The 27602-nt window shown below is 38.4% G+C and overlaps 1 protein-coding gene across 3 annotated transcripts in view; it reads right to left on the bottom strand.

Moving 5' to 3' along the window:
* Positions 1–8337: 8337 nt before the first annotated feature.
* LOC140937324 (A.superbus venom factor 2-like) overlaps positions 8338–27602 on the bottom strand; it is a 41824-nt gene continuing 22559 nt past the window's right edge. For 2 of the 3 annotated variants that reach the window (XM_073386868.1, XM_073386870.1), the window contains 18 exons: positions 25571–25622; positions 25433–25501; positions 24866–24961; positions 23428–23619; positions 22740–22818; positions 22017–22182; positions 20821–20895; positions 19494–19662; positions 17864–18030; positions 17384–17542; positions 16992–17057; positions 16170–16456; positions 12796–12883; positions 11962–12036; positions 11449–11554; positions 11211–11300; positions 10370–10450; positions 8338–10015 (listed from right to left, as the gene is read on the bottom strand). In XM_073386868.1, the coding sequence (XP_073242969.1) occupies positions 9696–10015; positions 10370–10450; positions 11211–11300; positions 11449–11554; positions 11962–12036; positions 12796–12883; positions 16170–16456; positions 16992–17057; positions 17384–17542; positions 17864–18030; positions 19494–19662; positions 20821–20895; positions 22017–22182; positions 22740–22818; positions 23428–23619; positions 24866–24961; positions 25433–25501; positions 25571–25622 (2337 nt within the window). In that variant the 3' untranslated portion in view covers positions 8338–9695. The remainder of the gene's footprint in view (positions 10016–10369; positions 10451–11210; positions 11301–11448; positions 11555–11961; positions 12037–12795; positions 12884–16169; positions 16457–16991; positions 17058–17383; positions 17543–17863; positions 18031–19493; positions 19663–20820; positions 20896–22016; positions 22183–22739; positions 22819–23427; positions 23620–24865; positions 24962–25432; positions 25502–25570; positions 25623–27602) is intronic. The other variant, XM_073386869.1, reaches the window with a different exon arrangement.

The following is a 27602-nucleotide window of genomic DNA, read 5'->3' as shown; positions in this document are numbered from 1 at the left end:
AACAAACAAACAAACATTGATAAACCATTTCCAACAAAGATACAGAATAATAAGTTAGGGTGGTAAAATACGTGCACAGTGATTTGTATGAAATTGTCCGCCCAAGCATCTACTGTGTTTCATAGGGCGTTTTCCATTCAACCAAAACTTCCAGTTTGAATTTTCGACAACTTTCAGCAGCGAATGGAACAGCATTTTCCAAAATTTCTAAAAAAAAAAAAGGCAACCTCGCTTGATAAACCAAGTTTTTAAAATATTTCTTCCTGAAAGTTGTGTTTCTATTCAACTTTGTTCCCGGGAAATTTCCGTACAGTTCGCCACCGTCTCCAAATTTTCGGTAGTTTAGGTCGAATAGAAAGCGCTCATTGTGTGTTCCACTAGAGCGGAATGTAGACAATGTCGCTAAAGCGTTTTCACTCGTTTTCAGCCATAGCTAGTAAAAAAATTCTTACCTTCGGCGACAATGTAACAAACTAATATACACCTTTAAATATTGGTTTTTTTTTCCTTGGCTACTGCCTCGATCGGTTGTCTCAGTTTTTTTCAGTTATTGGATACCAATCCGCGGCAGGTGAAGGGGGCGGGGGGAAAACCCTGTCTCTCGAAAATCTCGGTAATTATCAAGTTCTGGATGCTGCTTTGCTTTTGCCCTATTATTAACTGTGAAAAACGAGGTTGTCATACTTTTAAGTTTGTATGCAATAGAACTATCAGTGAAGAAACCAAAATGAGCTGCACGGTAACTCGTTACCAGCACCTGTTCAAGACTACCTTAACTTCACTTCAGTTCATTTAAAAAAATGACTTTGGCAAAAAGAAAAAGAGAGAAGCTATCTCTGTTGGAGAAGTGGCCGCGAATCAGTGAAATTTACAGAGTTAAAGTCCATCTCTGACCATCAGTTAGAACCGTCCCAGGATAGTCTCACCAATTAATCGTTGTTTCCTACAGTTAGCATTTCGAACCCTTTGAAATTTGCCCCACTTCACTCTCCATTGTACTGTTAGCATTACAAGCGGATAATTTTTTTAATTAAATTAGCTTATTTTGTTAATAAATTTTACGATCTTACAGCCATAACAGCAAAAGGTGAAAGATCTTTTGTACCAGCTGCCTCAAATACGAAACGACACTTAACCGCGTTAAATGCTATTTCACACGAAACATTGTTCATAAGCAATGAACCATACAACAGACGTGGCGTGGTCTATTGTCAATCTGTTTAACTACTGGATCAAATACTACAGTAAGCGTGTAGTTTCATTCATGGTAGCTTACTTAGTCTTCCACCCATTTATCAAATTGTTTCATGAAAAATTATGGGAAGACAAAGTTAAAATCGCTGTGAACGTTATACTGTCACAGTATAAACCTCACTTTGTAAAGGTACTCATAAAGGTTTGCCAGCCAGTTTACTTACCTGCATCTTGTCTTGTCCAGCGGAACACATACAACTTAAACACAAAAGCAACTCTATGATCTTGAGACATCGTCCATTTGTACTACCCATGACTGCGGAGTTGGACAGATTTTCTTCGAAGAAACAGAATACCCCCAAAATGCAAACAGTTAGTCGAAGAAATCCATCGATTTCGAAGAAAAGGTATGACTGTAATTGTGTTGTTATTTAAAATCTTTAGCTACCAATCCAATGCTTGAACCACGTTTCTCCATACCGTTGTATATCAGACTACTTAAGCACAATGTATCCTACTGTGTCCATTCCTACCAATTCGACTGTCATCAATTCCGATAATTTTTTACGTCTGGCAATACACGATTTCCTAACTATTTCACCGGCGTTGTGTCAATTAGATTAACTGAATACACACTCATAACTACCGTGAGCAAAACATATAAAACACTTGCCAAAATAAACTTAAACCAATTTTTTCCACCAGAGAAGTTTGAAATAATTGACGCTCCGTTGCACCTGACTGAATAAGAATTGAGAAGAGTAAAGACGAATAGATCTCGATCTTACCTTAATATGAATTTATCTTTATCGTGATTTATTTCACTTCACCCCGTGTATGACATATAAAATTCTTTAAAATTATGACAATGTTTCAGAGGGTTTCGCCATGTTCTATGTTTGTTTTTGATCGCTAATTTTCTAAACTGGTACCTTTCCTTGTTTATGATAGATTGACCTGCTGCGGGGATGTTGATTGGCCTATTCTAATTGGTTTACGTGTGGTATAACAACTTTAAGTGGAAAAGAAGTGAAAAATTAATGATTACCGCGAAGAAAATCTTGGGCTCAACATTCCCCGTTACGTTTAGAAAATACTGGCGATTTGTTGAATCAACTTTCCTAATATTTGCTCTTTTGTCGTAGTGATCGGCCGACGATGTTTTATAAAACCCAGGGTAACTTTTGACCTAAAAAAATTACTCTGTACTCTAATTTTGAATTCTTATATCATACCCCTTGTATGCCGGCATTTTCAAATGACTCAAAGGCTTTTTGACTGATTTGAAACAAGAGAGGCATGGTGACTTATTGACCATAGAATCATTTTCCCGCCTTTTCGACAATCTCTTTGGTGGTAGGAGATGCCCTTTAAACAGGAAGTAAATTAATCAGGAGAATCCGTCAATTTTTTAATCAAGGAAAATCACAATTTCGAGTGAAAAAGTGCGGTGAACATAATGATCAACACCAAAGTAATGTTTACAATTTTTTTTATAATTATAGTCACACCTTTGTTTAAGGTCAAACATCTTGTAGGTGCAAATATAATTACATTTTTATTGCCCTTCTGACACGCCATAATCTTTGACTTTTATAATTATTAAATTACGGATCATGCTATCTATGTTCTAAATAATAACAAAAAATAAAAAAAGCAGTTCCTCATCAACAAATGAAAGTTCCGTCTGTCAAATAAACGTTCATGTTCATATTCAGCGAGATTGTTTGTTAATCTCAAAATGGAGTACATTTCTGTTTATTGTAGGCGTATTGCTGCCGTAAAAACAAAAGATAAGAGTCCACCGATGAAATTCTTCTTTTTCTTGTCTCGCTACCATATTTTCTTTCGTAGATCGCGCAATCACCAAATGACGTAATGCGAAAGATTGATTGGACACTCAGTGCACAGTTCTCGCTCCAAAATCATAACCCGCCATTTCCAAATTTTCGACTAAAACCTCTTTTTCACTCTGGTTTACTTTTAAGGTGTTTAGTGCAGTCTTGCTTTCAAGAAAGAGTCCAGTATTGCATGAATTACAGCTTAGCTTTCCAAAGCATTTAATCAAAATAACAATGAATCTGCCGTCTACGTTTGGAATTTTATAGGGTTAGGGCTAGGGTTATGGCGTCTTGTACTCAACATTTACCTAAAATATTAATATATATTTTCTCTTTTCTTGTGTCGATCTGATCCTGTGCCTGTCTCGCTTAGTGTAGGCTAATGACGGGAAATTATCAATAGCAATACCTTTCTTTCTTTTGCGCATAACGTCCTGAGCACCCGGTAAAAGTTGGTCTTCGTTGACAATCACTTTTGATACATCGAGCCTTGAGCCTCGCGTCCGTTTATTATTTATTCAATTACCGCCACCATATATATGGTGCGGAACACACGACAGTGCAGGGTTTCAACCCTAAACCTAATCCTAACCCTAACCTTACGGATAACCCATCCATCCCAGGGGATGTTAGCCACACCAACGGGGTCTACGTCCCCTACTCTTTTCGAACAGTGGTACGGGTTCTTTTACGACCCCCAAGAGCCAGATAAGTGAAAGTGCGGTGAGACGGGACCTACGGTATTCTGTCCTTATTCGAGAAGGCACCACTTTCTCCTTATTATACTAATTTAAAGACCCGGAGTGTCCAGGGTTGCAACCTGCGACCTCCCGCTCAGCAGACCGGCGCTCTCCCAACTGAGCTTACCAGGCGCTGGCTGAACTGCTCTGTTCAGCTTACCTTTGTAGTTTATTTCGAACCGGCCGATGGTTAAATTTCCTAAGTGCCATTTTTAACCGTTTTGAGATATTTTTCACCGTTAAGCGAAAAAAAAAAACTTGACTATTGGTGAATAGAATCAGAACTAACTAATTATAGAAATTTTAAGATAACGCCGCGCCCAGGATATATCCCCCAGCAGTGCCTAAAATTAAACTTTTATTTGCTTCGTTACTGTGGTAACGAGAAAAACATCACGTTTTGAATATTGGATTATCCGAGCTTTTCAATTTTTTGCTCAGACTAACGCTTTCTAGGGAATTTTGGACTCATAACGGGATTCATTTATATATACGTACGATTAGTATTCCAAAACATTTTGAAAGAATCGCTCCTGTTAAGAGACAAAAAATTAATCCTGATATCATAAGATAAACGTTACTGTGGTTTCCAGTAAAAATATATGTCAATAAAGATCAAATTAACTTTTTGTTCGTGTCGTTACCTTAGTAATTTCCACAACAACACAGGCGGAAAAGTATAAATATTTTGCATAACTGACGTCTCAGTTGGCAGTCTTTTTCTCTTAAGCAAAATTGACGTACGCTGATCAAGCTGTCAAACAATATGCCGAAGTTATTGCCATATTTTAAAAGGAGAAAACCAAAATCATTGTCCTTGAATTGTGCACAAATTGAAGAAATAGTTGCTGAAGGAAAAAAAATCGATGAGCTTCAAAGTCCGCGATCTGCAACCCTAGCGCGGGGAAATATGTTCAGGTTCGAAAATGGGAACATTCTCCAGAAGAAAACTCAGTCGACAGAAAAAGAACTTAATGGTCCAGGCAGTCCCAAAGTTCTCCTTCCTATCGTTGTGGTATTCAGTGATGAAAAGCCAGGATTTCACGAGCCAATACATCAAGAAAAGAAAAAAGAAAGACACTAGAGTTTATTTGCTTGAGCAGCTTGTGATCCTAACTGTCGCAGTAATTCCTAAATGTTTCTAGTTATTGCGAAATAAAAAAAAGAAAGGGTGAAATAAAAAAAGGAGACTTTTCTTGCCCTGGGGGGTTACTTCTGGGAATTCTTGGTGGGGGTGTGCCTCCCGTTTCCTCAAATCGTGACCCAATTTCAGGCCAAAAAATGTAATTTTCGACACCCGTTTTAAGACTAGACCTCTAAAATCCATACCCGTTTTCAGACCTGGGCCCGGTTGCATAAAACGTCCGTAACAACTACGGGTACACGTACGTGCACTCGTAACTTAAGTCAGTTGCATGAAATCACTTAAGTGGTCCACTTAGGGAATTCACTTAAGTGGTTGCACTTACGATTTTCGTAAGTGTTCACTTAAGTGTCGTTTATGCAATAGAAATTGCGGGTGTTACATAAAACTTTTTTCACGGGAAAAATAGCACATAAATTTACGGGACCTATGTAGGTCCCGTATCGTTACTGTTTTTACTAAATTTAACGAGATCTTTTACTGAGAAGTGAAAAAAAGTATTTTTCTTCACGTAATTCGTTTTAATGCGCTTTGTTAACCTCTGATGTACACGTTTTTGAAAAAAGAAGAAGAACTATCATTTTCAGTAGATATTGAAGAAAAATAACGTCTGCATGCAAATTTCATTATTTGAGAGGCTTAAAAGTGTTCGAAACGACTTTTAACTTTCTTTACACTCACCGATGGTAAGCTTAAAAAAAAAAGAGGGAGTCATTAATAAACTACTATATCAAGGTTACGTGTCCCCTTAAGTGAGCTCGTAAGTTACCACGTAAAACAGAAACTTACGAGAGTGCTACGTGTGTTCCATGCAACACCCGTAAGTGTACCCATATAACGGATTCGTAACTGACCTACTTAAGTGAGCACTTAAGTGCAGGTTTTATGCAACCGGGCCCTGGCCTTTAGGCAGAAATTATGTTATCATTACTTAGCCGTTAGAGCGCAAACAAAAAAGTATTCAAATCCATTTCGAATGCGCATATTTTTCTTTTTTTTCTTACGTACATACCTGACTCCGTATTTCCCTCGAAAACCAAACCCGATTCCAGACCAAAATGGGCAAGAAGATGGCCAAGAAAAATGGCCAAGATGTTGTCACGGTTTCCAACCTAAATATTAAGAACCAAAACCGAGAAGACCAACCCAAACAGAAGACAACGAATACGTCAAAGAGATATTTCTTTTCTGCGCTTTCCTACGCGACCTTCCACTGTAATAAGGGATGCTTCTTTTCCCAAAAAGGGAAATATTTCCATGGAGTTAAATGAAAACAGAAAATAATAAAGAAGTCAGTTATACCTCGTGACTCACCGCGTTGCGACCGTTCCTAGAGATTCTTGCCTCTTTTAGCTTCGCTTTCTGGTTAATTTCGAACCTAACAACGGTAAAACTATTACGTGCCATTTTCAAAAGTATTGAGATAATTTTAACAATTTCGCTTACAGTAAAATCATGGTTATTTGTATACGGAATAAATGTTGCTATAGTTTCTAGTAAAAATAGAAATTAATAGAGGGGAGAAGTCGTTACGTCATTGCCATAGTAGCAACATTTCCGGATCTCAACAAACCATAGTCCTACAAATTTTCAGATCGTTGCTAAACCTAACGCCTTCAAGTGGATTCTGGATACATAACTAGATTTTCACGTACCGTGGTGTTTCAAAATGTTTGGAGATAATAGTTACCTTTGCGATAAAAAAAAAAATCGTGATACCAAAAGATAAACGTTGCGGTGGTTTCAAGTGAAAATAGATATGAATAAACATTAAAATTAACTTAATTTTGTTTCGTTACCTTGGTAATTTCCACAACAACATGGGCGGAATAGTACAAAATCAAATGTTTCGCGTTAACTTTCAGTTGGTATTATTTTTTTCTGTAAAGCCGATTAAGGGTACGCTGACCAGGCTATCAAACACTATGCCGAAGTTCTTGCCATATTTCAAAAGAAAAAACCAAGATCCTTTTCTTTGAATTGTGGAACAACTGAAGAGATTTTTGCTGAAGGAAAAAACAGCGGCGAGCTCCAAAGTCCGCAATCTGTACCCCTCGTGCCGGGAGTTACGTTCAACTTCGAACACGGGAACATTCTTCTCACCAAAACAAAGACGTCAGAAAAAGAACTTAATGGTCCTGGCGGTCCCAAAATTCTCCCTCCAGTTGTTGTGCTATTCAGCTGTAGAGAGCCTGGATTTCAGTAACCATTATATCATTTTAAACTAGACTTGAAACTTCTTTACTGAGACTAACTAATATATACTGTTGCAATGTAAGTGGACTTTCTCGAACCTGAAATTTAAACTTAAGTTTGACGACCTGCAAGCCAATAGTTATGTTTTGTTACTATCTGTATAGACAAGATTCAACACTATTCCGTGCATGTTCTGTTTAAAAAGTGTCTTCTCTAAGTAAAACACTTGTTCATCTCATTTCCATGCAAGAGATTCGCTAAGTCATTTTATTGAAAAAAAAACCTTGTTTGAAAACCAATCTGAATCTCATAGTATTGACATCAATAGGTGAAAGATTTCATAGTTAATTAACGAGTGCGTTATAATTAAACGCAGCGAGTCATTTTTGGTTAAGGGTAACGCTTAATTTAGGTTTGTTCGACGGTTCTATTCAATAAATAACAATTATTAACTTCCAGTCAGTGTCGGTGGCTAGTGGTGGTATTTATCTAGCCGCCTCGCGGCCTAGGTACCAGCCACCTCCACTTCGATAAATTTTTGTTTTAGTGTCGCCAATGATTGCAATTTTGGCGCCCAATGACCGAACGTCCGCGGTCGTCGCTTTTTCTTGCCGAAAATAAAACTTTTGAAGGCATTTGTTTAGCCCTTGAGGGGAAATTTCGTTAAAATTAAAGGAGCTGTGAATTCTTTTTGCATTTAAAATCATTCTGTAAAAAAGAATATTAAATTTAGTTTTAAGCTTATTTATGAACAGGTCAACTAAATAAAGTTGCCCAAGACTTAAGCTTAATTTGCATTTGTAAACAAAAAACTTTTTCACTGGTTTTATCGATAAATTCAAGTAAAAAAGACCAAAGCTTTATCCGTTAAAACTTCCAAACCGAACTTCGTCACCTTCTTCGCGTATTTGGGAAACAGCTTGTTTGATTAATTGTGAAATTTCATGTTTGTTACGGCAGCAAACCGGGAACGCATTTTGCTTGCAACTTACGCGAGTTTGGCGTCGCTCTCTCGGGGGAACTGGAGGTGAATCAGTGAATAGTGCAGGATATTCACCGATTGAGTAGCCAATCAGAACGCGCGAAAAACACTATCCACTGTTTTCAGTACATACTAAAATCATTTATATGTGTCTTTGTATTAATTCGTTAAGCCCCGGTGTGGTATTCCGCTCGGATGGGCTAAGAAAGTACGAATTTAACCAGAGATAAATTACACGACTTGAACCAAGCACGCTTTTAATGGTTGCCAAATTCCCCTGGCTCACAATCTACTGCGCAGGCCCCAATGGCAAATACCTCGGCAATACCCTACACACGGTTCAGGGGCTCTACTTCACAGGAGCAGAATCGAATTCAATGAATTGAGCTCATTCTTAGAGCAGTGTCTGAATCAGTTCAAATCCGCTGATTGAATTTGGATCGGCGCAACAGAGAATAACAACTGTGGACTTGCCGTCGATTCAGACGCCAACCGTCACATGAGCCGAACCAAATGCACAAATTTTTTAATGTATTTGTGATAAATTTTGTTTTTTCCTTATTTGAAATAAGTTCGGCTGGTTTGAAGATCGCCGTCTGAATCAAGAGACCCTTCCACTATCTTTCAACTTTTGATTGGGACCAGTAAAATCCATCAAAACCACTGGAAAGAACACGTTAAAATCAGTACATTTGCCATGATTTAGAGTGATTTGATAAAAAGATAACGAAAATAATAGTTCCCCAAATTCGCGAAATTTTATTGACGTTTGTGTGGTGGAAGCAAATTGGTTTCCCCTTCCAATACGTACGGAAAATTTCGCGACTTTGTATAGCATTCTGGCTGGTCATGGTCAGGTGCCTAAGGTGTCACCTTAAAACTTGGTGAGTCAAGTAATTTTAAGGTGCTCTTTCCAGCAGTGTCCATGGATAATAAATTGTAGGTCAATTTCAAAATTTGGGGAAAAGGCGGTCTCTTCAACCAACCTACATTAATATGGGTGGGCCTAAATTCGAATTCGACTCGGTTCATATGAAATACGACGTCTAAACCAGACCTAACTCATCATTTTTCCTCACCACAAAGTAAGTTACCCAGTTACCTAAAGAGTGAACGAAGATAATCTAGTAAGAAAAAAAGCCGGAATATAAAAAATAGAAAAGAAACAACAACAACAAAAATTCGGTCACACATTACTAAAAATTTGCTACGTTATGTTCTTAAATTTGAAGCTCGGAGTCACTTTCATGACAATGGTTCACTACAACCTGGAAATTTTTTTAATTCTATAAAATACAGGCAACTTGTCCTTTTGACCTTACCTCGCTGAAAACCTCAAAATTCGTTAACACACATTCTTTTCATAAATTTAATTTCTTTTAATTATTAGCTTTTATAGTTATTGTAATTATTTATAGTTATTTTTTTAACTAGAACTTTCCGAATTCCATTACAACTAATTAACAATTCCTACAGTGCATCATTGTAGCTCCTATTTGGTGGTAACAATTATTACACAAAAACAGCCAGATGTTAAAGTATTTCTCAGTACAAAAACAAAACTAATTATCATATATTTGATTTCATCGCTGAGGCATTTAAATGTTACATCTAGGATCTAAACCTACTCGAGCGCGAAGGTCAAATCTGCTTGTTCGTTTCCTCACCCAAGGAATAACAAAAGATCCTTCATCAAACAGAAAGAACTGTCCTTTCTCTTGTCCCATGATGAGATACTCTTTCCTCTCTACAAGCTCTGGACATTGGCAGCCTGATCGCTTTTTAAATTCAACAAAGTCTCCCTTTTTCAAGTCGGTTTTTTTCTTTTTGATTACCTCCTTTATTGCTATGTCGTAGGTGATCCAGGATTGTTTTCTAAAGTCGCGTTCGTCCAGCAGAAGCACTTCGCCTATAAAAGCTGAAATGCGTTAAGATCAAAGTTAGTGCGGATAAGGTTATCAAGCATCGCAGCATCCTTTAACTTTCCATGTTGCAACCACTATATGATGACAACACTGTTAATAACTGCTCTTCTTTGGTGCAAAATTGCTTTGAAATTCAGAAAACTGCATGTGAATACCATGAACATCTCTGAAATGTTATTATGGCACACTTGAAAAGCTGACCAACCAGGTGTGGAGGGATTTTTTTTTGTCAATTAACCAAATTTTCAAGAGTACTGTTTGCGTCTCATTCACCCAACATAACATCAAAAACCAAACAAACAAAACCAAGCTTAATCCACTATTTAAAGTGCCGATGGGATTCTTACCAAAGTCAAAATCGCTGCAGACCTTACTCGCCAACTCGGGAAGAGTAAATGAACGCCCTCCAACACAGGAAGAGCAGTCATCTGAAAATAAGAGCAAAAACTACCAGATATAAACCTTATTATTTTGTGACACGCAAGGTAAGTTAGGTTATTAGTTCAAATATGCCATCCAGAAGGTTATTAAGGTGTCTCACCTCTATTTTCTCTTTCTCCTAGGTTGGAGCATTAACTCACCTCCCGTGAATAGAGATATAAGAAAATGACCACCACAGCTTTTTATCAAGAAAGACGAACATTTGTGCATGTTAATTTTGGACATGTCATAGCAACGAAATGACGTCATTACCTATTTTGCTCGCAGCTACATTTCTCGACACTGGGAGGCTTTTTCCAAAATCGTTCACGGAAGCATGTTCATTAAATAGCTGCTTCAATATTCGTAAAGTTTGAGAAAATCTATGTGGGCGTTAGCGAGATACTTTGGGATGAAGTTTTTATGGATAAAAAGACAGTTAAGAGTGGACAATCTTGATGGAAGACCATTACCAAAAGAAAAGGAACCACGTTTGAAACGCGATTTGATTTTCATTCTTTTTAAAACCGTGTGTAAAAACGTCATGGGATAGCACAATAAGAGGGGATTTGATGAGGATACATTTTGGTGCTCTTGTTGGCGTTTTTGTAAATATTTTAATCTTTGGTAGGCTTTAATAAATGAGAGAATATCTTGAAAACCGCTTGATAGCGAGTACCGTACTGGGGCACCGTGTCCGGGCACCAAGTTATCGTCAAAATCAATTTTAAAGGCAAAACGAAAAATGGTCCCTGTAAATTATAATACCTTGAGAGCATTTACAGTAGCCGTCTTGGCACATTCCCGCCAATAGTGCACTTCGTGCATTCGGTGAATAGAATTCCGTACAGGAATCATCTGTTTTGATAGAAATGAATAAACAAATATTTAATTAATCTCCTTGTTCAATTTCTTTTCTTTTTTTTTCTTTTTTCAAACTTTAAATAATCATACACAATTACCAAGTATGGTGAGAATTACAAAATTACCAGAAGCAATAACACACCCGGTTTATAGTAGTCGTAAACCTTCACTGGCACTGGTTGGACAGCTCCCACGTCATTGATACGGTTCACCATAAATTTGGCACAAAACTCCCTGTCACTAGAAATCTATCAGGAAAGATAAATGCCCACAAGCAGAAAAAAAAAATTAAGTCCAAAAGTAGCGCACTTAAGTATTTGTTTACTGCACATCAATATTCCTATGCGACGTCACTCCTGGTGGAAACTGGAATAACCCCTCTTGCAATTTTCCACTCTCATTATACGTAGACAAATATATTTTAATTATTTCTATTTTTTATTTTTTGGAATGTGCTATTAAACAACTTCGGTAAAAACCTTACTTAGGAAATTTCTTCTATCGGTCATCAACACAGCTTTTCTATCCATTGTCATTTAATCGAGTAACGGATGAATTGGTTAACTTCATTTTAGGAAAGAAAAAATAACCGCCAAAAAGACTGTAGGCATTGAACACCACACAGTAGATAACAAGAAAGAACGTTTTGTTTTACCTCGCTGACATAGAGTATCACAGATCTATCAGAAACTTCAAATCTGTCCACAGTTGGACGAACGTTTTCCATCAACTATAAAAGACAGAAAAACATTAATAGTTAACGTTGGTCTATGAATCCTTCTTAAGTAAACTTAACGTGGTTGACACTATTGAGATCAAGGAAAGCGAAAGGTTCTTTCGCCTGAGAAAATTGATTCCTGGGTTATTTCGCTGAGACACTAGATTTCGATCCTGATGATGAGTTTCCTGTGATAAATATAATAAAAATACAAGATGTTTTTCATTCCTCAGATCCTATAGTCAGCTTCATCCAATTTCTTGCTATTTATGATAGCTTCAATGTCGTTAAAATAGGGAGCTTAAACAACGACGACGGCGACGTCAACGGGAGCGGTAAAAAAAAAGAACAATAGTTGTAGATTGACAAAACAACAACTCTGCACGCTTTTTTGTACATTTCTTTGCCGTCACTACACGACTACGACTTGAAAACTCCTAATTTCACATGTTTTGAAGGACGTGCTGAACAAGACAAAGACTTTCTTTTTCTTTTCCGAACTTCGATTCAGTCTTTTAGAATCCAACTTTAGAAAAAAATTGCCGACATTCGACAAATTGAACGAGATGGAATATTAGCACGGTAAAGTTTGAATGCTTTCCGTGCGATTCCCTCGATATGTCCCAGAAAATCGAAGTAATGACTAGTCTAGTAATAGAGTTAACTACCGCATCAACAAAAACAAAAAACAAAAGCAACTTCGACGTCTGGATTTGTTATGGGAACATGCTGTAACTGTCAGAATCTACTGAAATATTGTTGGCAAGTTACCTCTATCAGCGATTCCTTATCAGGAGAAAAACCAGAGAAAACACCTATCTCCATTATTGTCATCCCGGTTTTGCCTTGTTTTAGGTATCTATCGATAAAATTCAAAGTTCAACAATTGTTATTAGCCCTTAGAAATAATCACAATTAATAGATCATAACTTTTAATCTTGCTTAGCAATCTATCATTTTCAGTTTGAATTCTCACAAGATGCCTGCACTCACCCATTTGCACGTGTCGAGTTCGTCTAAAATATTTCCTGGACCTTTCACATTATTCACTCGATCGACTTTCTACGGGAATACTTGGCAATGGAATGTCTGCCAGAATGGTTTAATGCGACACTCTCACATTTTCAGACTACAGGGCAGTGTCATAAAGAAGTTGTAAATTCTTTCCATTATCGTCCTTAGACAAGAGAGAATGAGGTTAGCTCATTCTCTTTTGCCGAAGGCCTGGAAAGCCACTGTTTGGTCACTATCTAGCCAAAAAGTACCCAAATGCTGTTTACAGTGTGAAAATGCAACTTAGGATCTTAATTCGGGTATGAGCCGAAATCGAAATTTCTAGGGCTGCAAGCTTGACTTTTCCTTCTTGCTTTTTTGACACTTTAGTGGTTTAGGGTGAAGGGTCACTAATTTGAGACAAAGAGATTCCAGGATCGCTTCATTATGGGTAAGGGAAAAGGTCATAATCCTAGAGGAAGAACCTGTATAAAGTTTGGAAGTTTAGAATCAAACGAACTGTATGGAATAGAGCGGTGTCCCAGTGACGGAGTTGACCGTAAGAGAGTAATTTCTAATAGCGGGGCTCCCGCGCGCGCGAAGCGCGCGTGGGACAGAGCCCCATACTCATGGAATATGGTCAACCTCTTTTCGCTTGGTTGTCACGTGACTGACCGAGCGTACGTACGTACGTACGCGTCTACAGATTGTACGGGTAGGGTAGGGGAGACTATCAAAAGGAAGGGAGGGGTGTCTCAGGCGTGTGTTGGCAAGTCCTCATCTTTTTTATATGACATTCACAATATAGTCAATTGACAGCTGTCAAAATAGGATAGCCACTGACCAGTATCCCATGACCATAACGCGGGCTCATTTGTCAACTCATCGAGGTGACGTAATTTATTTGGAAGCTGTCCGCTGACCAGTTAATCGTTTTACTAGATCGCAAACAATATTCAATCTCATACTTTTTAGCATGGATATTATTATTAATATTTAGCTAGTTTGGGATCGGAGCACAGGAAATGTGATCAATTGACAGCTGTCAAAACAAGGTATCCGCTGACCAGTATCACTTGAGCGAATCGCGGGCTCAGGTGTCGACCCATCGAGGTCGAGTATTTTTTTGAAGTTATCCGCTGACAAGGTACTTGTTTTCAAATGATTGCAGGCTCAAGTTTAATTTTTTTTTTAATTCATATGAAATATGTTGTGTTTATGTGCCGCACAATTAAAATTTTGATTTCAAACTGACCTCGGACGCGAAAATTCAGTCAGCTGCTACAGGCAGGGAAGACAGTTGCTTTGGACTTTTCTCGCCATGTTCACGCGTTGGTCACGCTCTACGTCCAGTTTTTATGCTCTGATTGGTCAAAATTTGACAGGTGAGTTCATGCGCAAAATTTATGCAGCATCTTGAATCTTGTTTACTTTGACAGCTGAAGCTGACAGAGTTTTGTGTCAACTTGTGATGTTTTTAACTTTCTTTTTCCACTGGATGTACAAAATGAAATTCAGATTCTATCAGGAGTCTTCTGTTATTCATGGCTAGTTTGTTTATTGGGTTTTTGGTTGAGTCAAAGTCGGAAATCCGATTTCGGATGGCATCGTTTTCGTTTTCACCTTGCTTCATGCGTAAGAGGGTTGCAAAGTCTGAAGCGATACTGGCCTTCCTTGATACCTTTCAGGAGCTGCATCTCGAGTGGTAAGCCTAAGTAATTATTGTATTTGATGTTTGTTTTTTATTCCTAATTTAATGAAGTCGAGCGTAGTTTATGCGGCTATTTTGTTTACGCACGTTTGTAAGATTTGAGACAATGATCTGACCGCGTATCAGGTTTGTTATAAGCTTACAGATCTTTAAAAAGCCTTTAGACATTTTCTCACCGCAAATAGAAAGAAAACGTTTCAAGGAATATTTAGTTATAATTCTGACTGTAAAAGAAAGGTTTGAGCGATTTCCTTGCCTCGAGTTCGTCTTTGAAAAAAGCAAACACCGGGAAGCCGGCTTAAAACACAAAATTCAGCTTTAAGCTCGAAGACTCAGGATTTTTAGAGACACTTTAATACTTGTCTTCCTGGATGAAAATTGTCGTCTCTGTATATGTTTCTCCGAATTATATTTCTTTTATTAATTGTTAGTACTGTCTCTTGTAATTTTAATCGCTGTGTCGATTGTTTTCAGTCGTTCAGTGAACAACGCTTCCCGGAGTACTCAAAATGCCGCGCGTTAAACCGTTTTAAAATAAAAAATAAACATAATAAATTCTTTATTATGTTGGAGCGTAACTCTGTTAATGTTCATTCAAACACTCGCCACTGCTAGCACTGCAAAAGTCAGAACCGGCTGGCCGTATAGATGATTTTGAAAATTTTTTTTAACGGTTTAGCTAAAGCCCACGCGTGCTGCGATCGTCCTGAATATTGAATGATAGCAATTTGTATCGCAATATTGTGAAATACTGCATTCTGTTGTGCGAGGTCTGTATGATAAAAACAGTGCCTCATAGTACTGTTTCACCTCAGATGTGATGTATAAATGATATAAAAGGTTGGTTTACAGTCGCACCCAGATTTGTTGGCAAGATTTTGTAAAGTAAACTTGTCGAACGCAAAAAATTCGGCCGGAATTTTTTTTCCAGGCCTAATTAATCTAAGGCGATCATGAGCCATTATGGCTCTTAATAAATGTGATCGAAGATGATTGCCAGTTTTTGGGTGTACTTATGAGGCTATCAACTCGATGTGAGATTTGGTTCACTCTTGGGCTGCTTGCAAATTATTTTTTGTAAAATCACTTAGCCTTTCCATGAAAAGTCACACGAATGTGCTCTAAAGTTAACTGAATTGTGGAATACAAGTTTATTGTTTGATTTAAATTATAAATTTATTAATGGGAGCCTCGCTTTTAGCCCTGGCTAAATCTATATATTAAAGCTTTATTAGTTCCATGAATTCGGACCTTTCTTTACATGTATTACCGATTTAGCCATGCATTCATGTAAATCTAACATTGTTAAGCCTTATAAAACGCGTTTTAAGACTCAAGGCAATTGGAAACTTAAGTGCGTACTTTAAGTAAGGGTTGTTTGTTGTCATATTCAGATGTTAACAGCGGCACACAAATAGAAAGTATGAGGAGCATTACAAACCTTGCACATGTTTTCAGCTGTAGAGCATCCGGGACTTTAGCGTCTGTGCTTGGCCTCTTGTGATGCTTCACATTTTTCCGTTTCGTTTTGCAAGATTTTCGCTTCTTGTTTTTGCGGCATTTCTTGGATTTTTTCCTTCGCTTGGCATTATCTCTTCTCCCTCGTGAACGGCCCATGATTGACATCACTTCCTCTTTGCCCTGTTTCGCTTCTTCGCGGACTTCAATCTTAAGAGCAAAGTGGCAGGTTTCGTTCTTTGCTGACGGAACATTATAGTGAACTTCAATCTACAAAAAGGAATTTACAATAAAATACCCCTGGTGGAATCTCATCTTCCGTTACGACGAGAAAAGAAGTCACTCTCTTTATTACCCAGCATTCCGGCATGACCTGAAAGCAGCTTAAATGAGTTAATTGACAAAAAAGCAGTCGGCAATACAGATACGAAAAAAAAAATGACACAATGCATTCTTTAACTATGCTTTGATATGGCCAATTTAGTTCTGGGGGACTAGTCTCATAACTAATTATATGACTGATATATTGAATGCTTAGTGTATTTGTTTAAAAGGTTATTTCTGAGGCCTACTTAAGGGATCAATTTGAATTTGGAGAGCTCGTAACCGACTTTTTTTATTGTTTTAACTGAGATATTGCTTCGATAAGCGATTGAAAGGAGTGTAAAGGTTATTGGACTTTATTTACAAAGACTTTAATGAAAGAAGTATACTTAGCTTTTGGCGGTATTTCTCTGAGGAATTCATTCTTTAATCTGTCCGATTTTATTAATTCTACTTTATTTAATTTATTCTTTTGATTTACCAAAAGTTGTCCTACGCCACTACCAGAGGAGTCAATAAACAGTTGTCCTCCAAGAAGAGGGGTAACCTGTCACGACAGACAAACACAGTAATTAGAGGGAATTAATTTACAATTGAATATTGTTTGTTCTATGACATTCAATTGCTAAGATATACTTTTTCACGTATTTAATGACAGCGTTCTCCGTTTGGGTGAAGGGCGACCTTCAACCCGAGAAAAAGACCGAGTTTCCGAGAAATCTTGCCACTTAACAGAGATAGGGGCAGTTGAAAAGGAGAAGCCGTCCTGAAATCCAACACTAAAACAAAGTCGCCCATTCGTATTTTAATGCAACAGTCATCCTGTTTTATTCTTATTTAATTATTGGTTTATCTACTAGATAATAGTCTTACGTCTTCTTGTCTGAGAATAAGGGCGTTGCCACGATCAATATGATACTTCCTTTTCCAGTTGACATCTTTCTCGGAGGAGACAGACACACGTAAGTCAAGTTTTGCACCAGCAGTTTTCTCACTGTATTTTGATAGCGCTTGTAATGCAACACACGTATCCTGGCGAAAAAAATTACGATTTTCATACAGTAAGATTAACACGAATGAGTAAAGGTCGCATAGACTGTGTACAAAGTTTTTGTGTGTGCGCGCAATGGTTCCACAGGAGATGACGAATTGATCGTTTCGCTCATTTTCCCATTGTCCGCTGATGATTCTTATCTCAGTGCGCACCAAAAATTCCGATGCCTTATAGACCAACAGTGTGCAAAATGTGTAAAATCTGATATACATGCTGTTTCTGGATGTGATTCTAACAATTCTAATTAGCTATTTAAGTATTGACAAGTATATTTTATTTTTTGGCATATATTGGCAAACCTGTGTTGAAACAAAGCCTCCCTGTGGATCTCTTTGTCCTGTCAGCCATGTAACAATTGGTCCTGAAAACTTCAGCCGTCCAAGTGCCATCTGCGCAAGAAGCGCATAAGCAGTTGTTTCCACGTTTAAAGCGTCATTTCCAACATCCCAATAACGAACGGCTTCGTCTGTGATAATGAAATGTATGGATGAAATGTAATTAGGTAAACATACGGGGATAAATTAATTTAACTCCTATCCAAACGGCGCATAGAAGAGAGTGCTCTAATCCCCAGTTATCTATTGTGCACGAGAGTTCTGACAACACTTGAGATTTTCTAGCCACGACCTGGCCAACTCTAGTTCCCTTCTCTAGCTTGTTACCGGTCCGGTGCAACTTTATCTTTTAATTTTTTTGCAGTATAACAAAAGCCTAAAAAACAAATGGCTTACGTGCTTTCTTCCTGGACTTTGCTTTTCGTTTGGTTGTCTTTCTTCCTAAACTAATTTCACCACTTCAGGGGAACATTCAAACTCTAATAGCTTGATTAAAATGAGACAACGGAATGAAGTTTTCACTAGCCTGCATAGCAAGCGTTTCCAATCGAGTTATTGCGCGAAAGTTAGAGCGGAAGCAAAAAAAAAGGTTGAAGGGGGAGGGGGAGGGGAGAAGAGGAAACGCTTGCCCGCAAACCCTACGATTCTGGAAAACGCCCCTTGATATTTCACGGTTCGGTTTATTTGTAAATTGACAGCTCGTCAAAATAGAAACATAACGAACGGATTACCCCTGGATTACCAGATTTGTAAAATTACTTTGTTGTATAATAGAACACGTTACAGGCGATTGCAAGAACTGTAATAAAAAAGATTTACGATAAAAGAAAGTTAAAACTATGAGCGATTGCTGCAGAATTTCTTGTTTTTTATTGTGTGGCTTTATCTCGTCTGAAACCTTGTCGACACGTCAAAAATGATTTGTCCGGAACAATTCACTCCGCCGGGTATAAGTTTTGCAGAGCGGCTGCTCTTCAGCCTGTGTCGAAAAGTTCTCTACAATCGATGCCGCTAAATTTCCAATAAACAAAAAGAATCTTTTCATTTCAAAAAGCTGACAAATCGCTTGTCCATGGCGGCTTTAGCTAGTGTCGAGTACCGCTGAGTACCGATGTTCTGATTTTAATATGTTGATGTTATCTCCAACAAACGGTCCATTTTTGCCAGTCAGATCTGCACGCCGTCATTCTCAATAAATTGGCCTTCCCTAGTCTCCACTGCTCGATCTCCAGTTATACTTTGACGACTCTGATCTCATAAACCTTCGCACAAACACGATTCCAATAGATATCAGTCCAAAGCATTTGTAATCTGCGACCACAAATCAGATGAGACCAGATACGTGACACACGAAAACAAAGCATACCTGGTTTGATTGATGTTTCGAAGGTTAAGTAATCAACACTACCCTCACCGCGCCAATCAGAAGCTGCGTTCGTGGGCGAACGCAGTTTTTCAAAATCGTGGGGTTTGCGGGCAAGCGGTTCCTTCGTTCCCCTCCCCCTCCCCCGTCATTCATGTTTTTTTTGCTCTTGTCCCAGCTTTCTAGACGAACGTCGCGAGGAAACGCTTGCTACGCAGGCTAAGTTTTCACCTTTATTGAAGATCATACTCTGAAGAAGTTTTTTGTTCGCCGTGGCGCTCTTGCTGCTGCCAGCTAAGGCTAAGGCGTAGGTAGAAAGTGCCAGAATGTTCACTTTGTGGATTCTGTCTAACTCTGTTTCCATGAAAGCTACAGCATCCTGAATATGTTGGCTCTTGTTCTAGTAATCAGTGGGTTAATAAAGCCGTTAGGTAGTTTCCAAGTAACCATTAGCTTGAGTTGTATAATGGGTGGCCAATTGGGATAACTTCGACTAAGAATTTCATAATTTCATATAAGAGATTTAAGTAACAGTCACGGGTGGGAGACGGCTGACGTAAGATTCCCGAGCTACCAGATTCTAGATTCCCTATTATCTAAAATATTTCTTATGGATGAAACAGTCATGGAGCTACTCGTAATATATAAGCGGGTTTACTATTTTATAAAAATTTTATGTGCTCATGAGTAAAGGCTAATTCAATAGTTCTCTTATAAAACTAGCAACACAGAAGAGACTGAACTGAAAGAATGTATAGTTTATAGCACAGTTAACGGTCTAAAAACTATAGAATCGCTAAGGGTAAGCTACCCCTTCCCATTAAGGATGTGAGAAGTAAAGGCCTCTTCACATGAGTCCGGGTGGGCGGGCTGGCCCCGTTACCGGGACCAATTTCGCCTTGGGTTCATATGACTGGAAATTTCAGCCCTGTTTTCGAGATGAGAAAAAGGCCGAATCTCCTTGCTACGAGTTCTGACGCGAAATGCGAAAAAGAAAGCAAACACGGCGAAAAAAAAATCGTGACTTACGCGCCTATCATAGCATGGCTGTATCACTGCAGTTAAATGGGATGCTTACGATGTGGAAAACACAGCAGGCTAAGCAAGACGATGCAATCCGGTCCGCCAGAGTTCATCCCGCTTTCAATTTATGTAACCGGGCTGAAGTGTTCGTAAGGTAAAATTTTGAGCCCGCTTACCGAGATCCCGGTAGGAAAAACCGAGATCTTGGGAACCGTGCCAGCCCGCCCTCTCATTTGAACAAATCGAAAATATTACAGAGGATTAAGAGGTAAGGCGAGAATTCGGAAACCGGGCCAGCCCGGTCAAAAGGGCACATGTGAAGAGGCCCTAAAAATTAAAAGTAGGCATCCTTTTCAACGTCCAAGCACGAGAAATGATACACTAAAATGCATTGATTCTTAAAGCATCGATGATTAGTAAACCTAGTTAAATGGTTTGCTAGAATGTCTCTAGCGCGGCTTTTTAGGTCCAGCCTTACAAGAAACCACAGCACTAAAAACGATCCCCTTAACTAGTAGTTAAAAATTGAACTGACCTGACCATGACATCTGCATTCCAGGAGAGACACAATAACAAAGGCTGTCATGGCCACATCTCCATGAGTTCCACCCTAAATGGAAAGTGTAAATAACTGAAAAGTACCATCATCTCAAATTAACATTGCTTGAGTGGCAAAATGTAAAACCTTTACTGGTTGATAAAAATCGTTCGAATAAGTAAGAGAAAAGAAAAGTTGCAAGACTAAACAAAACACGCACGATGGAAAAGTAACTTGTAAGCGAGGTGATTACAATTTTTAATGATCAATACCCCAAATTTTTTACTCAAAAAAGAGTCATGACAAATTAATTGCCCGATGGGTGGAAAGAAATGTGGAAGATTCTTTATTTCCCATAAAATTACTGTTACTTTATAACAGGTATAAATTGCACCTAGTTGATCTCAGAAAAAAAAATCGGTCACAGCAAGTCAATGTCTTACGACGAGCTGCTCAATACGGCTAACATGCAATCCTTATATTGTAGGCGCTTACATCAGGCGTTAATACTTCTTTTTAAACGCTTAAGTGGTACGGGACCTACTTATATTAGAAACCTTTTTACATATAGGCATACACCGTATGGGCTAATAGGCGAGGGCTTGAACTTGGAATTACCTAATTTTAATCTTTACTTTAAAAAGAATTCTTTTACTTATTTATCAACTAAGCTATGGAACAGTTGGTCCTCTCAAGTACGTCTTTCAAGTGATACAAATGACTTCAAAAGTAAATTGCAAGATTGTAGATTTTTAGAACGAGTCTTATAGTTTTCCTGCCACTTTTTTAGTGTACGGCTTTTTAGGTGGTTTGAGCATTTTATATTTTACGTTTTTATTACTACGTTTTTGTATATTTATTGAGTTGTTTTTAAAATAGAATAAAATTTTAGTATAGCTGTAATTATTATAGATGCTATTTATAAACGTTCATACAGTTTTGAACGAGTTTTTTAGCTCCTAGACGCAACGCGTTAAGATAAATGATTGATTGATTGATTGATTGATTGATTGATTGATTGATTGATTGATTGATTGATTGATTGATTGATTGATTGAGGTGTGTGGTATTTAAAATGTCACCACTTACGCTGGGTACTCCTGAAGGGTTACACCTCTTAACTTTCTCCGTGAAGCTTTATATTAAACATATTGATCTGGCCGTTTTAAACCTAGAAAGGAAAATTAACTTACCATCATGGATTTATGAATTATGTCCTTCATCTCAGGAAAAGCCCCATCTTGACGTTGATTTTCCAGAATCCAACTTACTGAGTCACAAACAAGATTCTCGTCGATTGCAATCCCATCAAATTCATTTTGTGCAGCACAAAACACTCTTGCAGCAAACGCAGTGAGCCTGTAATAAACAATGAACACCATGTAACAGTAACGTTATTGGAAGAACGCTCGTTGGAGTTTGCCGCCGGGGGTCAATTTTGGGGGCTACACGTGAAAGAAGCACATTCTGTCACCTTGGCTGCTTCCTATACCAGTAGCTGAGGGAAAAGAAGCCGACCAGCCAGAATGCAGTACGTTAAATGATTCTGGTTACAATGTGGAAGTACCAAAATCCCCGTAAGGAAATCAAGGAGAAACGTGAGAGCATGAATCAAAAGCCAAAAGCCGATTGACATGCAACTGATGATTATAATGAAGATGAATCCGAGGCATTTTAAAATAACTGAAATAATGCCTTTATGATTTGTCAGATCATTAACAGATTTAAGACGGGAATACAACAGGTCGAATAATGGCTTTTGGAACTATTCATAACAATCAATCCACCTTAATAGAGAGCACGTGTCGAAGAATACGGCAAAGCCTATCGTGATTATAGTGTCGCATCTATCTGCTTTTAAACTCGCTTTGTTAATTTAAATACAAATTTGTCTTTAGTTAGCTAGTGTCCCATACCAAGTGCTCCCAGGGCGAGATTCTCCAAACGCGCTGAAGGACTTGTCAGCTCTTCGGTAATTCAATGCTCGTTGATAGCCTGTAATCGGTATGAAAAATACCATTAGAAATATCTAGTAGAACAAGGGTGGAGTAGTGGTGAGAGCAATCGACTCCCACAAATGAGGCCCGGGTTCAAATCCCGGTGTCTACGCTATACGTGGCTTTTTTGCTCCGAGGGGTTTTTCGCCGCGTACTCTAGCTTTCCCCTCTCTTTAAAAACCATCATTTCTATTCGACCAGGAACCAGGTAGACGAAGAACCACCAAGTGGATATGCTTCCTCTATAAATCCCTACTATTATTCATTCCTGAGGATTACAGGCAAGATGACGATGTATCAAGAGCTTATAAGTCCATTACAAATCAAATGATTTTCTGTTAGGCGCCTCTTAAAGCTAGTGAATTTAACAGCGATTCCCGGACTGATGTACTCTTCACTTGTTCTTCAACTTGTTCTGGGTTTTAAGCTTACTGTGTTTAAAGTATTAACATCATAAAACTTAATATTTGCAATAAGTTGCAAGTGGGTTGAACGTTGTTAAATAACAGACGCGATTTCAGTCTCAAAATCATTTGCTGCGAGATGCAAGGTAATGCAAAATAGAAGTGATATTGAGTGATTCATTATATGCAGGATAAATACTTACCTGACTGAATCATTGTGTACGCACGTGACTCTATTTCAGCGGTGACTTGTCTGGTTTGCGACAAATACTGCAAAACGTACACATTTGGAGCCAAGAACATCATGGTCTGCTCGCCACAACCCATTGGCATTCGAAGAAGCGTTTCCAAGCCACCAGATATTAAACTTGTGACCGCTGGGCCAATAAGATTTCCTAGTTTATCAAGTGAATATTAAATGAAAGTCTTATTTAGTAGGCTAGAACTAAAATAGGTAGTTCGCATTTTGTTGTCTTGCTTTTGAGGTCTGCGGTAACGCAATTGGCAATCCCCCTTTGCATACCTTATTACAATTGTTGCACGTTTGAAACAAGGCAACGAGATGATCAGCTGTGCTATTACAGAAGGCATTAAAGACGACTAATGCAATTGCAATGGGAGTTTAATTCCATTTATTTATTTATTTCCTATTTATCTATTGTTCACCAAAGGAAGGACAAACATTTGCCTATAAATACATTGCAGTATTAATAACATCAGAAACAATAAAAAAAGTGCTTGATTCAAAACAGGAATTAGGTCTTCTCACATACATTACACCGCGTAAATAAGGAAAATATTGGTTAATTTCTGGGTCAAGAAAAAAAGTTTAACAATTTTTTTAAACTCATTTAAGTCTTGCAACTCCTTGAAAAAGCATGGCAGAGGATCTCACGAGTGCATGTTCTTGGATTAAGAAACATCACTTTATATTTCAAGTTTGCCACACATAACACTCCTACTAGAATAATTTTCAGGAGACAACAACAGAATTTCAAGAAGTGCTAGAGACGGTGCACGGTACACAGTCAAGTACAGAGTACACAGTTTCCCCCTAGTCTTGACATATAGAATATATAGATTTAGATAGGGCTAAGAAAGCGAAGCTCTCGTTTATATAGTTACAGTTTACTCAGGCAAAAAATAAAATCGCGTATACTAAACGGCGACCGCAACGATAACGACAAAAAAGAGGTTTAATTAGCAAAACAACAATAACAACTTTGCACGTGCAGCATACTTTTTTGTACTTTTCTTCAGTCCCTTTGTTCGCAGGACCATAACCTGAAACCTCATAGTAACACGTTTTTTGTTTGCTTTTATTTCTCTGCCCCCCTTTTTACCTTGGTGGCTGCAAGCATTTCTCATGTTCTCACCACCGCTAAAAAATTTTCAAGTTTTTCTTCCAACGAAATTGGTCTCAATTGTTTCTCTCGCTCTACACTAGGTCTTTCTCGGTTAACCACGCCAGCATAGTAGTACTAAATATGACATTTGACAGCGGGCTACATGTATGGGTGGACGGACCTACGGATTGTCACGTGATTACCAAGTTCTCTCGCATCTATAGCTTACCTTTTTTCTTACCCATGGTGCTCCGTTGCACGCGCGCGAGAGCTCCGCGAAAACTAAGTTACCTACCTGTAAGAGATAAGGAAGCCTTGACTGACCCCGGTATTGCACGTGAGGGAACACGTAAAAGCATTCTGTCTGTCTGCATATCATTGTGGACAACTTCTAACAAATACAATATAGTATTTTTAGTCAAAGGAGAAAACCTTTGAAAAAAAAACAGAAATAGGTTTGCACTCACATGCTGTACAGTTACATATTCTTGCTCACAGTTCGCCTTATCGTCGACGAAATTTCATGAAAACAAAAATTACCTCACACGTTTGGCAGGAGTTGATTCTTTACGTACCTCTAGCTTTTAGTGCTTAGATGAGAGAACGTTTTTGACCTCTCTCCTTGCCATTAGAGAAGATTCTGGTCAGCAACACCGGAGTTCACCCGATATGAGATCATTTTTGGTGTAAACGTCTCCACGACTCAGAAACGACATCTCCCTCAGAAAGTATTGCTTGAGGAAATGGCTGAAAATGCGGCTTCGTTTTTTAAATACGCTAAATGGAATCCCTTTGAAAGCTATTGCCATTAACTATTAAAACCGCAAAAAATTTAAGGCAACTTGAAAAGCATTCTACTTACGATGATGTTTGATTCCTTTGGCGGGGGCAGATGAATTCTTTGTGTCCGGCTTCTCGTCCCGCAATACTCCTGCAAATTATAATCGCTCAATCTATCACTATTCAGAGCAAAGCCTTCGGACTTCATAAAGTTACTTACCCGTTGGATCAAGTACAAAAGAGTGCTTTATTCGTCGTTCAACACCCTCTGCCTGTAAATTTAAAAAAAGTAATTCAATTCTCGGCATATCTGAAATCGAAAATGCCAACACTTGTTGTTTATCTCTACGGAGGTGAAGTCTGAGGATTGTTCACGGAGAAAGGGCCCGAACCAAAACCACACATTAGGGCCATTTATACGAGGAAAAATAAGACGCGTCTTACATAGGAAGCGTCTTAAATAAGACGCGAACTTTCCGTATAAACGGCACATTTCATCTAAGACGCGTCTTATTTTAGAACAGCCCTTAACACCTGTTCTTAGATAAGACGCGTCTTAGCTAAGACGAGAAAAACTTCGTATAAATGACCTTCGCGTCTTAAATAAGACGCTGTAAATTTAAAAAAAGTAATTCAATTCTCGGCATATCTGAAATCGAAAATGCCAACACTTGTTGTTTATCTCTACGGAGGTGAAGTCTGAGGATTGTTCACGGAGAAAGGGCCCGAACCAAAACCACACATTAGGGCCATTTATACGAGGAAAAATAAGACGCGTCTTACATAGGAAGCGTCTTAAATAAGACGCGAACTTTCCGTATTTCATCTAAGACGCGTCTTATTTTAGAACAGCCCTTAACACCTGTTCTTAGATAAGACGCGTCTTAGCTAAGACGAGAAAAACTTCGTATAAATGACCTTCGCGTCTTAAATAAGACGCGAACGCATAGTACGCATGCGATAATTTTTGGCGCGCTACGTTGGATTGGAGTTGCTACGGGCAACATTCAAATGAAAACAAGTCAAGAACAGAAATAAGACGCGAAACATTTAGATAAGACATGCTCGTATAAATGGTACAGTTCGCGTCTTATTTAAGACGCGTCTTATGTAAGACGCGTCTCATTTTTCCTCGTGTAAATGGCCCTATTGTTCTTGGTTGCCTCTCGAATGATTTAGAATGACAGTTTAGGAACAGGATGCCCTTAGGAACTTACTGGCGATACCAAGCGACCTTTCTGAAATAGATTTTATTAGTCTGGGACCATACTCTTTGGTGATGAAAAGGCGAATAGTAAGCTGGGGGCAAAAGTTCAATTTCCCACTTGGTTCGCCCTCATGAATTTATCTGGCCGCCTTGATATTATAAGAATTATAGTTCTATTGATAGCCTTTCATTGACATGATTTTCCTCACAGAACTTAAAACAATCAGGACGCCTAGTACCGAATCCATGGCTGCGCTAATATTCCTGAAGACTGAAAAAAGCCCGAGGTCAATTTAATTAAACTTTTACAAATGTAACTTACAAGTGTAGCTATTATTTTCGGACCTTTAAACGATGGCTACACTTGTACTACAGGTGTAAAAGTTTTATTAAATTGACCTCTGAAAAGAACCAAGAAAGATGGGACCTTCTCTGATTCTCATCGAAGAGGAAGTTAATGTCCATCTTCAATTATTACGTCATCCTCTACAAAAAACCTTGCTCACAAAATAAGACAGATCATCAATTTACACAAGACAGAATACCATTTTTTACACAAGAGAGTCCTCGTATGAGAACGTGTAAATAATTACCCATAAATTCACGTTTGTGTTTGGAGCATGAATAGGCCTTTTGCAATAGTTGGTCACGCATTAAAGGGCTCAAATTGACTGCTATGAACAAGAGAAAACTTGAGCCCCGTATTACTTAAGGAAAGATTGAACGACAGTTTGAAAATTTCAAAATTTACAAGGATTTGTATGAAAAAGCACTCATTTGTTGCGACGTTGTTTCGACTGGTTACAACATTATTCCAACATTGCAACGCTATGTTGGGCGTCCCTACGAATCTTCCCGTGTAACATCACCTTTAAATACCATAAAATTCCGAAAATAAGCCCCGGGGCTTATATTTTTCAAAGGCCCTTTTTGAGGGGCTTATTTTTGGAGGGGCTTATATTCGGAGGGGCTTATCTAAGGAGGGAAATTTGCGTCTCAAAATCGATTGGGCTAGCCTTACAGTTGGAAGTAAATTTACCGTTTT

This window comes from Porites lutea, chromosome 5 (assembly GCF_958299795.1).
Source record: "Porites lutea chromosome 5, jaPorLute2.1, whole genome shotgun sequence".
NCBI classification, from domain to species: Eukaryota; Metazoa; Cnidaria; class Anthozoa; order Scleractinia; family Poritidae; genus Porites; species Porites lutea.
Note: the sequence above shows the minus strand (reverse complement) of the source record. Positions and strands in the feature narration are given on the sequence as shown.